Consider the following 12884-nt stretch of genomic DNA (forward strand, 5'->3'; position numbering starts at 1 on the left):
AATAGTTGTAAAAGATGTCATTTCTGGGCATATATAATGACATTTCTAAGTGAAATGGTTACATCATTATTCTAATTGCATCCCATGTAATCTTAGTGCAAAAATGATTTAATACCACCACCATCCATTAAAAAAAAACAAAACACGACTGTGCTTTCCTTTAAGTTAGAATTCTTGTACTATTCCTCTGTTTCCTTGAACTATTATTTTCATTTACTTCCCCCATTGAATTTTATCTTACTGTAACTTTTTTTTTTTGAGACAGACTCTCACTTTGTCACCCAGGCTGTTGTTCGGTGGTGTGATCTCAGCTCACTGCAACCTCTGCCTCCGAGGTTCAAACGATTCTCCTGCCTCAGCCTCCCAAGTAGCTGGTATTACAGGCATCCACCACCACACCCGGCTAATTTTTGTATTTTTAGTAGAGGCTGGGTTTCACCATGTGGCCAGTCTGGTCTCGAACTCCTGGCCTCAAGTGATCAACCCGCCTCAGCCTGCCAAAGCGCTGGGATTACAGATGTGAGCCACCACGCCTGGCCATCTTACCGTAACATATTTTTATGCACAAACATCTTTTATTGATTATCCTACTATATTTGTTTGAAACAAAGTTTTTAAATAAAAATTTAAAAATTATGAATGGAATCATCATAATTATACAGTTGATTAAAATAAGGTAAATATGCTACATGTTTTAATAAGTAATTATTAAACATTAAGAGGGCCGGCCAGGTGCAGTGACTTGTGCCTGTAATCCCAGCACTTTGGGAGGCTGAGACAGGTGGATCACAAGGTCAGAAGTTCAAGACCATCCTAGCCAAGATGGTGAAACCCGATCTCTACTAAAAATACAAAAATTAGCTGGGCATGGTGGCAGGTGCCTGTAATCCCAGCTACTTGGGAGGCTGAGGCAGAGAATTGCTTGAACCTGAGAGGCAGAGATTGCAGTGAGCCGAGACTGTGCCACCACACTCTAGCCTGGGTGACAGAGCGAGACTCCATCCAAAAAAAAAAGGCCAGGCTCAGTGGCTTATGCCTGTAATCCCAGCACTTTGGGAGGCCGAGGCAGGCGGATCACCTGAGGTCGGGAGTTTGAAACCAGCCTGGCCAACATGGAGAAACCCCGTCTCTACTGAAAATACAAAATTAGTTGGGGGTGGTGGCACGTGCTTGTAATCCCTGCTACCCAGGAGGCTGAGGCAGGAGGATCCCTTCAACCCAGGAGGTGGAGGTTGTGGTGAGCCGAGATGGGGCCATTGCACTCCAAGAGTGAAACTCCGTCTCAGAAAAAAAAAAAAAAAAAATAATTTTTTTTTTGAGGCGGAGTCTCGCTCTGTCGCCCGGACTGGAGTGCAGTGGCCGGATCTCAGCTCACTGCAAGCTCCGCCTCCCGGGTTTACGCCATTCTCCTGCCTCAGCCTCCCGAGTAGCTGGGACTACAGGCGCCCGCCACCTCGCCCGGCTAGTTTTTGTATTTTTAGTAGAGACGGGGTTTCACCGTGTTAGCCAGGATGGTCTCGATCTCCTGACCTCGTGATCCGCCCGTCTCGGCCTCCCAAAGTGCTGGGATTACAGGCTTGAGCCACCGTGCCCGGCCAAAAAAGAAAATTAAGAAAAATATTATTACAGGTATATCTATGAATGAGTTGGATGAAATTGTTTCAATCCCTAGTCGTACCTTTGCACCTAATTATTTCCTTTGTAGGTGAATACTGCCTATTGATTGCTAGAATGACATAGGATTTCAGCATCAATTCCATTCTGTTTTTTACCTCTAGATATAAATGCTGAGGGACTTGAGTCACATAAATTGATAGATAGGAATGGATGGAATTTTGTAATGATGTCATTAGATTATACTTCAGAATTATATACCAGCAATTACATAGTGATATTATCAAAAAATCATTTTGAATCCTTTATCACATGACAATTTTGTGATTAGGTTACTCTTTAATTCTGGTGAAAGGAAAGAGTTAGAAACCATGTGGCTCATAAAAGGGTCTGTTGCCCAGTTTAATATTAGAGTTCACCTTTGCTATTCCACGTTGCCACCTGAAGCTTTCACATCATGGGCCAGAGCACCTTATTAGGATCCTGGGAGGGTGAAACTCATGCCTTTATCTTGTAAAATGGGAGAAGGGAAAGTGAGGAAGGAAAATTAAAGAGGTTTTAGGAAGGAGCACATATGGGAGTTGAAGACATGGAAGTCAGTTCTCCTGTATGCATATATTAGTGTCTGTGTGCTCCTTGGCGAGTGTTGGGGTTAACCCAGGGAAATGCATACCAGGCTTTAAGACAACTGTTCTAATCTGCTTAGTTTTTTAATATTTAAAAACCAAACGGGGGAGGGGAGGAAAAAACTTTTACGATCCTAGATATTCAAGAAATACATTATTTGTGACCTGTAAAGCCTCCCATCTAAACCCCGCTGGATGTAGTCCTTAGGGACACAGGAATATACAGGGGTTATTTTTCATTTAAATAGTCACACATTTTCTTGCTTTTTTCAGATGATACAGAACTTTCAGGAAGAAGCATGTTTTATTCTGGACACAATGAAAGGTAACAGTAAGACAAACGTCTTTCTCTAAGTAGATTTAACAGCTTTACTACTACTAGGCAAAGTACATACTTCTTTGAGGAGAGATAGGGAGAGTAACCATATTTGGGTAAAGAAAGTGACAGTATTAGAGATTGTTCCTTTTTGTAAGTCGGCTTTTTTTTTTTTTTTTTGAGACAGAGTTTTGATCTGTTACCCAGGCTGGAGTGCAGTGGCACGATCTCGGCTCACTGCAACCTTCACCTCCCGAGTTCAAGTGATTCTCCTCCCTCAGCCTCCCAAGCAACTGGGATTACAGGCACATGCCACCTTGTCTGGCTAATTTTTGTATTTTTAGTAGAGACGGGGTTTCACCATGTTGGCCAGGCTGGTCTCGAACTCCTGACCTCAAGCAATCCACCCACCTCGGCCTCCCACAGTGCTGGGATTACAGGCGTGAGCCACCGTGCCTGGCCCGGCTTTTTGCCATTCTCTTTCATCTGCCATTGCAGAGGAGGAAATTGAGGCATGTTGTTTTTGTAATGCATGTTTATTATAAGGAATCTGTGCTAATGAGTAAGTATGCTGCTGTTTGTCCTGCTCTTTTTTTTCCCCTTTCTCTCTTTTTTTTTTTTAAGACGGCATTTCACTCTTGTTGCCCAAGCTAGAGTGCAATGGCGTGATCTGCGCTCACTGCAACCTCCACCTCCCTTTTTTCCCCTTCTCACAAGAATCTTACCATACTTTGTTTCTCCTGCCATGTTTTGGAGGTGACTAAAGATGATTCTCTCTCTCTCTCTTCTCTCTCTTTTTAACAGCAGAAACCAATGATAGCTATCATATTATACTGAAGTAGGAGTGCGGTGTTTTCATGCCCAGTGGCTGCTGCTTCCTTCACCTCTGAAAATGGCTCTCTCAAAGGGGGATATGAATGGAGATTTGAAGGTCTGCAAGAACCTGACTCATCTGACTATGTGTGGAGGAGTCCAGGCCATGGAGGCAGAATCCTGGCCCTTTGTGTTGGCCCAAGCTCTGTGGCACACACAGATTACTGTCCAACATGCAGTTCTGCAGCTGTTTCTTAGTTAAAATTTCTGGACCTTGTTGTTGTGGAATATCAGTAGAAACTCTACATAATTTAGAGTGTATGTAGAGCACAATGATGATGGGAATTGTGTGATGTTTAACAGGAAGATCTTAAATTTTGTGATATGGAGCCATGTAATTTTTTTCTTATATAAAAATGGGTATCTATATTCATAAGACTAGGTCTTCAATCTCTTTGTACTGGTCTCAAATGTACTAGTATCTCTGCTTTTTGCCATAGTTTGTCCCTGAAAACTTTATCAGTGCGGAGAAATACAGAGACAGAATTTTCCTTTTGGTTCCCCTGTAATACCACAACTAATATTTTCAGCTAACATCTATTGACCAGGCAGTGTGATAAATTTTTTGAATGACCATCTTGTTTAACCCCCTAATCACACTATCTGAAGTAGGTGCTATAGTGACCCCCAACCGAAGATGAGGAAATGGAGACACACAGTGGCTAAGTAGCTTGCTAGGTGCCAGGAGCTGGCAGGCAGTGATGCTGAAATCCAAACCAGGCAATCTGGCCCTCCTTATTCACCTTCTCATACCACCAGTGCCACCCTTTATAACCTGTGTTCACTTCGCTTATTACTGTGGCCCTTCTGGTAACTAGGACATAACACTGAGTATGAACTGAGGAATTAACCACTGAAAGAGACAAAGCACACCTAAATAATGATGAACAAATCAAGACCTACAAAAAATGAACACATAGATGCTTTTTAATTGTCATTAGTTATCGGAATCAAAGAATTTGAGGTGGTGACAACTGGGGATTATCTGTCACTCCCCAAATTTACTGTTCTTGAATGACATTCTCAAACTATTAATGAGTTAGTCTCATCCCTGCTTTCTGTTTCCTCTCTCTGCATCTTCTCTTGGTATAGGAAGTTATTTTACTCATGCTGTGTTTTTAATATAAGCTGTACAAAAAAAGATGCATTCCCTTCCTGTTCACACTCTTACCACGTTTTTGTTCTTCCGTAAGAATGATTGTGTGTGTGTGTGTGTGTAAGTGTAACATCATGGGTTTTCTTTCTTCACTTGTAAAGTTTTATCTGGAAATACTTTTTACAGGTTATGTTGAGGTAAACAAAGATAATGTTCTAAGATCGTGTATTGGATTTGGATTTGTGTGTGTGTGTGTGTGTGTGTGTGTGTGTGTGTTTAAAGCATTTGATAAGGTTTAAATGTTTTTTATACAGAGATTTTTGTTCATTAAACTCAATCTGCATCATAGTCTAATTTCTCTTGGTTTGAAACAAATTGAAAACTTTGAAACCAGAAAATTAAGTCAATGACTTGTTTAAAACTGACCTGAGCAACTTGTTATATTACGCCCAAATGCTTTTTAGTGAATGATTACCAGATGTCTCCATTTTGAGGAGGAGACATTTCCGGTTGTCTTATATATTCCTAGTACTGGTTCTCAACTTCAGTTCTTTCCTCAGCAGGCTGCTATTGGTTTTTATTTATTTATTTATTTATTTTTTGTATGTCTAGGTGTTTGGATAGGAAAGTTGGACTAGATGCCTTTTTTTTTTTTTTTTTTTTTAATATAGAAATGAAGCTGGGTACGGTGGCTCATGCCTGTAATCCCAACACTTTGGGAGGCCGAGGCAGGCAGATCACTTGAGGCCAGAAGATCGAGACCAGCCTGGCCAACATGGTGAAACCCCGTCTCTACTAAAAATACAAAATTAGCCAGGCATGGTGGCACACACCTGTAATTCCAGCTACTTGGGAGTCTAAGACATGAGAATTGCTTAAACCTGGGGGGTAGGATTGCAATGAGCTGAGATCAGGCTGCTGCACTCCAGCCTGGGTGATAGAGCAAGACTCTGTCTCGAAACAAAAATTTTTTTTTAATGAAATAAAATAAAATATATAAATGAGGTCTCACTATGTTGCCTGCCAGGCTGGTCTTGAACTCCTGGGCTCAAGTGATCCTCCTGTCTCATCTTCCAAAGTGCTAGGAGTACAGGTGTGAGCCACCGTGCCTGGCCAAGACTGGGTGACTTTTTTGTTTTGAGACAGAGTCTCACTCTGTTGCCCAGGCTAGAGTTAAATGGCCCGATCTCGGCTCACTGCAACCTCCGCCTCCCGGGTTCAAGCGATTCTCCTGCCTCAGCCTCCTAAGTAGCTGGGACTACAGGTGCAGACCATCATGCCAGGCTAATTTTTCTCTTTTTGGTAGAGATGGGGTTTTACTATGTTGGCCAGGCTGGTCTTGAATTCCTAACCTTGTGATCCACCCACCTCGGCCTCCCAAAGTGCTAGGATTACAGACTTGAGCCACCGCACCTGGCCCAAGGCTAGGTGACTTTTAAGGTTTCTTCCAAATCTGTGCATTTGTGACTCTTACTGCAAATGATGCATAAAATTATATATATAGATAAGGCACAGTTGTTCATGCCTGTAAGCCCAGCACTTTGGGAGGCCAAAATGGGAGGATCACTTTGGGCCAGGTCAGGAGTTCAAGATCAGCCTGGGCAGCAAAGTGAGACCCCCCCCATCTCTACAAAAAGTTAAAAAAATTAGCCAGGCATGGCAGTGATTACTTGAGCCCAGGGTTGGAGGCTGCAGTGAGCTGTGATCATGCCACTGCACTTATAGCCTAAGTGATGAAGTGAGACCCCCATCTCAAAGAAAACAAAACAAGAATTGTATCTCCCTCTGTCACCCAGGCTGGAGTGCAGTGCCACAGTTATAGCTCACTGCAGCCTCAAACTCCCAGGCTCAAGTGATCCTCCTGCCTCAGCCTCCCAAGTAGCTAGGATTACAGGCACACACCACGAAGCCCTGCTAATGTTTTTTTTTTTTTTCTGTAGAGACAGGGTCTTATCTTGTTGCCCAAGCTGGTCTTGAACTCCTGGCCTCAAGCAGTCCTCCTGCCTTGGCCTCCCAAAGTGTTGAGATTACAGGAATGAGCCACCATGCCTGGCCTTCATTAATATATTGACTATAAATTGCACTTAACTATTTTTACCTGAAGTCAGGGTTTTTTAGAGTAGTCTTCAATTTATGGAAATGAACTTATACAACTTTGTAATTATAGATCCTTAAATTTACCAGAAAAATCTCTTAGGCTTTCTTTAGCTACAAAAAGTTTTTATTGTGCCAGTGATGTATAATTGGTAAGAACTGGCATAGTGATAGAACATTGTAATTATTCAGTTTGCTTTAAAACATTGCATATGTTCACTAATAATGCTTTCAATTAAATGAAAATTTTATACTAGCTTTTTCATTATGAAAGTAACACAAAATGTTAAATTCAAACTATAAAGAATAGTATCATATAACTTTACCCCCTTACCTCTTAGTCCCACTCTGTAGAGGTAATCATTGCAAAGAATTTCCCCCATCACATGCGCGCGCACACACACACACACACACACAGACACTCAGATGGGCTCATGTTATGCTAATGACCTGCAATTTGATTTTTGTGTTTAGCATATCTTGAATATCTTACTATATTAGAATTTTTAGTTCTACATCATTCTTTTTAAAAACCAGTTATTCTGTATGGATGCCATTTAGGTCACATATATTTGAACATGCATCGTTTTTGTGTGTGTGCGTGTCACCCAGGCTGGAGCGCAGTGGCACCATCGCAGCTCATTGCAGCCTCTGCCTCCCAGGCTCAAGCGATCCTCCCACCTTAGCCTCCCAAGTAGCTGGGGCTACAGGTGTGTGCCACCACACTTGGCTAATTTTGTATGTTTTTGTAGAGACAAGGTCTCCCTATATTGCCCATGCTGGTCTTGACCTCCTGGGCTCAAGCATCCTCCTGCCTCAGCCTCCCAAAATGCTGGGATTATAAGTGTGAGCCACCCACCATACCAGCCTAGGCCCTTTAGAGAATTGGCATAGCATCCTGTTTGACTTACCATTGCCTGTACTCCCTTGAAGTATAATAGGTTCCATGTAGAAAAAGCTGCTGTATAGCCCGGCTAATTTTTATATTTTTAGTAGAGATGGGGTTTCACTGGGTTGGCCAAGCTGGTCTCAAACTTCTGACCTCAAGTGATCCACCAGCCTTGACCTCCCAAAGTGTTGGGATTACAGGCATGAGCCACTGCGCCCAGCCTAATTGATAATGAAAAGGGAGTTATTGGGAAATATTAATAAAAGGGGAGGGGAGTCATTGCAGGACTCTAAGGATTGAGTAGTCACTACCTGAAATGTGGCCGTTGAGTAATAAGATTGACTGTACAGTGTTATGGCCCAGTGAGAACGTAAGTGATTTATTTAAAAAGCCATATAAAGGGAGGAAACAGGACCAGGCGCGGTGGCTCACGCCTGTAATCCTAATGCTTTGGGAGGCTGAGGCAGGCAGATCACCTGAAGTCAGGAGTTCAAGATCAACCTGGCCAACATGCTGAAACCCTGTCTCTGCTAAAAATACAAAAAAATAATTAGCCAGGTGTGGTGGCGCATGCCTGTAATCCCAGCTACTCTGGAGGCTGAATCACAAGAATTGCTTGAACCCAGGAGGCGGAGGTTGCAGTGAGCCAAGGTTGCACCACTGCACTCCAGCCTGTACGAGAGAAACAGAGAGAAAAACAAACTCTATTTAAAAAAATTTTTTTAAAAAGACAACCCAAGACGTGACAAAAAAGTAAGGTCCACATGAAGGGGCAGAAGTTCTGATTCCTGGATGTCCAGGTACTGGGTATGTTGTGAGGGCAGAGTATGATCTCTGAGTTGGAGGTTCTGCGGGAAGCTTGGCAAGTAAAGAAGGTGTGGGATAATGGCACCAACCATTTCTAATGTATGCATAATGGAGGAGTGTTCTCAAAATCCTGTGTATCACCAGATATTCTGAGAAAGTGTTTTATATAGGGTTACTGCAGAGATTTGAACTGTCTTGCAAATCACCATGAAGGGCTGAACAGAACTTCGGCATTCAGTCTTGAAAGCAATTTAGAGTCCAAATGTTTGAAGTCAGGATTGAGCTTCTCCCTCTTGTAGCTTTTTTCTCTGGCCAAACCTAAGAATTCCAAATTTTTGGAGACTGGAGAACTGAAATTGAACCATTTTATCATTTTCCTGAGTCATTGGTCTGCTGTTTTGGTCGCGGATGGTTCCTCTACAGAAATTTGATCTGTTATGACCCCCATGGGTCTTATGAGAACTCCAGTCTCACTGGGAATGGCATGATTGTCCCACCCAGCTGCCTCATTTATATATATTTCTTTTTTTTTCTTTTTTTCCTTTTTTTTTTTTTTTTTTTGAGACAGAGTCTCTGTCACCCAGGCTGGAGTGCAGTGGCGCGACCTCGGCTCACTCCAACCTCTGCCTCCTGGGTTCAAGCGATCCTCCTGCCTCAGCCTCCTGAGTAGCTGGGATTACAGGTATGTGCCACCACACCCGGCTAATTTTTATATTTTTAGTAGAGACAGGGTTTCACCGGGTTGGCCAAGCTGGTCTCAAACTTCTGACCTCAAGTGATCCACCAGTCTTGACCTCCCAAAGTGTTGGGATTACAGGCATGAGCCACTGCGCCCAGCCTTTCTTTCTTTCTTAGCTTCTTTTTTTGTTTTTATTTTTAAGAGACAGGGTCCTCCTCTGTTGCCCAGGCTGTGGTGTGATCATAGCATACTGCAGCCTTGAACTCCTGGGCTCAAGTGATCCTCTCACCTCAGTCTCCGGAGTAGGTAGGACTACAGGCACATGCCACCACACCCAGCTAATTTGTTTTGTTTTGTTTGAGGCAGGATCTCACTTTGTTGCCTAGGCTGGAAGGCAGTGGCACCATCACAGCTCGCTGCAGCCTTGACCTCCTGGGCTCAAGCAATTCTCCCACCTCAGCCCATCCAAAGTGCTGGGATTACAGGAATGTACCACTGTGCCCAGCCCTAATTTTTATTTTTTGTAGAAACAGGATCTTACCATGTGGCCCTTGCTAATCTGAACTCCTGGCTTCAAGTGAGCCTCCCACCTTGGCCTTCCAAAGTACTGGGATTATAGGCATGAGCCACCACACCCAGCCTATATACCGTTTCATTAGGAATAATCTTACGCCATTCTGCTTCTCCTGTAAATGCTCTATTTTCTTAGTTGTGAGTTAAGGCTTTCCCTGCTAGAATGCTTACTTTTAGTTTGTGATTAATTTTGTTTCATTATACCAACTCCAAAACTTAGATGAGGAAGAATATCCTACCACTGCAAAATGGAGTGAGTTGGGAAAGATGCCCTTTGTGACATGGGAGTAACGCCACCAGCACTGTTTTTTCTGCATACTTTATTTCTCCTTCCTGCTTCTTTAGTGACCTTGTATTTTATCTTCAACCTTGAACTTTCATCTATTTCCACTTCTTCCTTCTTTTCACATATTTCTTCACACATTCTCTACAGCATTTCCCCTGTAATGTTCCTTGTGAACATAGGCCTAAGCTAAAATCTATCTTGCTTGAAAATTTCTTTTTTTTTTTTTCTTGAGACGGAGTCTTGCTCTGTCGCTCAGGCTGGAGTGCAATGGTACGATCTCAGCTTACTGCAACCTCCGCCTCCCGGGTTCAAGTGATTCTCCTGCCTCAGACTCCCAAGTAGCTGAGATTACAGGGGCCCACCATCATGGTTGGCTAATTTTTGTATTTTTAGTAGAGACAGGGTTTCACCATATTGGCCAGGCTGGTCTCGAACTCCTGACCTTGTGATCCACCCACCTCGGCCTCCCAAAGTGCTGGGATTACAGGCGTGAGCCACCGTGCCTGGCCGAAAATTTCAAGTAGGTTTAGCATTTGCATTTTCAAATTCAGACACTGAAAAGTTGCATATGAATTAAAGTTTTCAATTGGATTAATATCAATTATAAGGGAACTTGCTATTTAAAATGGTATTATAGGCCGAGCGCTGTGGCTCACATCTGTAATCCCAGCACTTTGGGAGGCCGAGGCGGGCGGATCACGAGGTCAGGAGATCGATACCATTCTGGCTAACACAGTGATACCCTGTCTCTAATAAAAATACAAAAAAAAATAGCTGGGCGTGGTGGTGGGCACCTGTAGTCCCAGCTACTCGGGAGGCTGAGGCAGGAGAATTGCTTGAACCCGGGAGGTGGAGCTTGCAGTGAGCCGAGATTGCGTCACTGCACTCCAGCCTGGGCAACAGGGTGAGACTCCATCTCAAAAAAATAAAAATAAAAATAAATAATATTATTGTGGTGTTGTCTTATTGTACTATTTTTTACTGATAGACTATTTTGGGACATGAGTTATAACTGGTTTACCTATTATGTGAATCTCTGTTTTCATATGTTAGATTTGTTTAAGATGAGGTGCACATTTTAATTAATGCCGATTCTTGTTTTCTTTTCCTTTTTTTGTGTGCGGGGAGGACAGAGTTTCACTTTTGTCGTCCAGGCTGGAGTGCAGTGGCGCATATGACTTCTTTGGTGTTTGTGCTTTCAGTTTGCTGTGGCACTCTTTTTCTCAGATTTACACATACTGTTCTCTTTTTGTTAGTGTGGAATTAGTCACAGAAGTGCCTGTCTCTCTCCATCTGGAATATAATTAAATGTAAATTATTGAAGTAACATACAACTTTAGGGCTAAGTCTACAGATTCCTTTTCAGAAAAACAAATACAATGCCTTAGATTTTTATTTTAACTCTTTTTCTCTAAGAATGTCAACATATTATATACTCTGTCCTATTTATCGTCACCTCTCTGGGGAGTGTGTTCTTGTTTATCTTTTGGTGGTAAGAGGTAGTTGATACAGTATATACTTTGGTGTCAGATAGACCTGCATTCAAATCCCAGATCCTTCTCTTCCTGGATATGACTTTGGACAGAGTAATCTTTCAAGCCTCAATTTTTATCATCTTAACCCTATGAATTAAGTATTAAAAAGGAGGTAATACATAATTCATAGGGTTATTTGAGAGTTTTAAAGGGGTTATGAGTGTGAAACAGTTTATACTGAATACTATACACCTGTTTATTAGCTCAATAATCTGAGGATACTACTGACTATAAGATCACCTTCACACACAGACATAGCTGAAAGACCAAAGTATAAAACACTTCCCAGGGTCAGGTGTGGTGGCTCATGCCTGTAATCCTAGCACTTTGGGAGGCCAAGGCAGGAGGATTGTTTGAACCCAGGAGTCCAAGACCAGCCTGGGCAACGTGAGACCCTTGTCTCTACTAGGAAAAAAAAAAAAAAGAAAGAAAGAAAAGAAAACTCTGCTCAGGACATGATTTTTTTTTTTTTTTTTTTAAGATAGAGTCTCGTTCCGTTGTCCAGGCTGAAGTTCAGTGGCGCGATCTCGGCTCACTGCAACCTCTTTCTTCCTGGGTTCAAGTGATTCTCATGCTTCAACCTTCCAAGTAGCTGGGATTACAGGCACGTGCCACCATGCCCAGCTATTTTCAGTAGAGACGGGGTTTCGCCATGTTGGCCAGGCTGGTCTTGAACTGGCGTCAAGTGATCTACCCGCCTTGGCTTCCCCAAGTGCTGGGATTACAGGCCTGAGCCAGCACACCCAGCCCGTTATTTTTATTTTTAGTGACAGAGTCTCTGCCAGGTGTGGTGGCTCAGGCCTATAATCCCAGCACTTGGGGAGGCTGAGGCTGGCGGATTGCTTGAGCACAGGAGTTCGAGACCAGCCTGGGCAACACAGGGAGAACCCCAGTCTCTATTTTATTACATTTTTTTAATTAAAAAAGAGGGGGGAGGGTCTTGTTCTGTCACTCAGGCTGGAGTGCAGTGGCATGAACACAGCTGTCACTGCAGTCTTGACCTCCTGTTCTCAAGTGATTCTCCCACCTCAGTCTCCCAAGTAAATGGGATCACAGGTGCATGCCACTGCACCTGGCTAATTTTTAAAAATTTCTTGAGACAGAGTCTCCCTCCATGTTGTCCAGGCTGGTCTCAAACTCCTGGGCTCGAGCAATCTTCCCTCCTCAGCCTCCTAAAATGCTGGGATTACGGGTGTGAGCCACCATGCCTGGTCCAGATGATCTTTTAACTGATCAAGAGCTTATTCCCAAATTGAATTCTGCTGTCTTCTCAAAGGATGTGCTAGCCTTGGTTTGGCTATCTTTTAGTTTGGTGGCATTAACCAATTGAGGTTAATGCATTGGTCACTGGGGCTGATGGTGCCCTGATGAATTTCCATGACTGCTAGAACACTTTTTTTTAGCATCCTCAACATGGGCATTAGGCTGGTTTTTTGTTAGCCTACTGATTTTATAGAGTGGTCTAGGATAGTTTTCTCTTCCCTTTTGTCTTCTGT

The 12884-nt window shown here is 42.9% G+C and overlaps 1 protein-coding gene across 2 annotated transcripts in view; it reads left to right on the top strand.

Annotated features, from left to right (window-relative positions):
• TFCP2 (transcription factor CP2) overlaps positions 1 to 4872 on the top strand; it is an 83571-nt gene extending 78699 nt beyond the window's left edge. Inside the window, exons 14-15 of one of the 2 annotated variants that reach the window (XM_010385323.2) lie at positions 2514 to 2565; positions 3361 to 4872. In XM_010385323.2, the coding sequence (XP_010383625.1) occupies positions 2514 to 2565; positions 3361 to 3398 (90 nt within the window). In that variant the 3' untranslated portion in view covers positions 3399 to 4872. The remainder of the gene's footprint in view (positions 1 to 2513; positions 2566 to 3360) is intronic. The other variant, XM_010385324.2, reaches the window with a different exon arrangement.
• Positions 4873 to 12884: the final 8012 nt, after the last annotated feature.

The sequence above is a fragment of the Rhinopithecus roxellana genome, chromosome 10 (genome assembly GCF_007565055.1).
Source record: "Rhinopithecus roxellana isolate Shanxi Qingling chromosome 10, ASM756505v1, whole genome shotgun sequence".
In the NCBI taxonomy this organism is placed as follows: Eukaryota; Metazoa; Chordata; class Mammalia; order Primates; family Cercopithecidae; genus Rhinopithecus; species Rhinopithecus roxellana.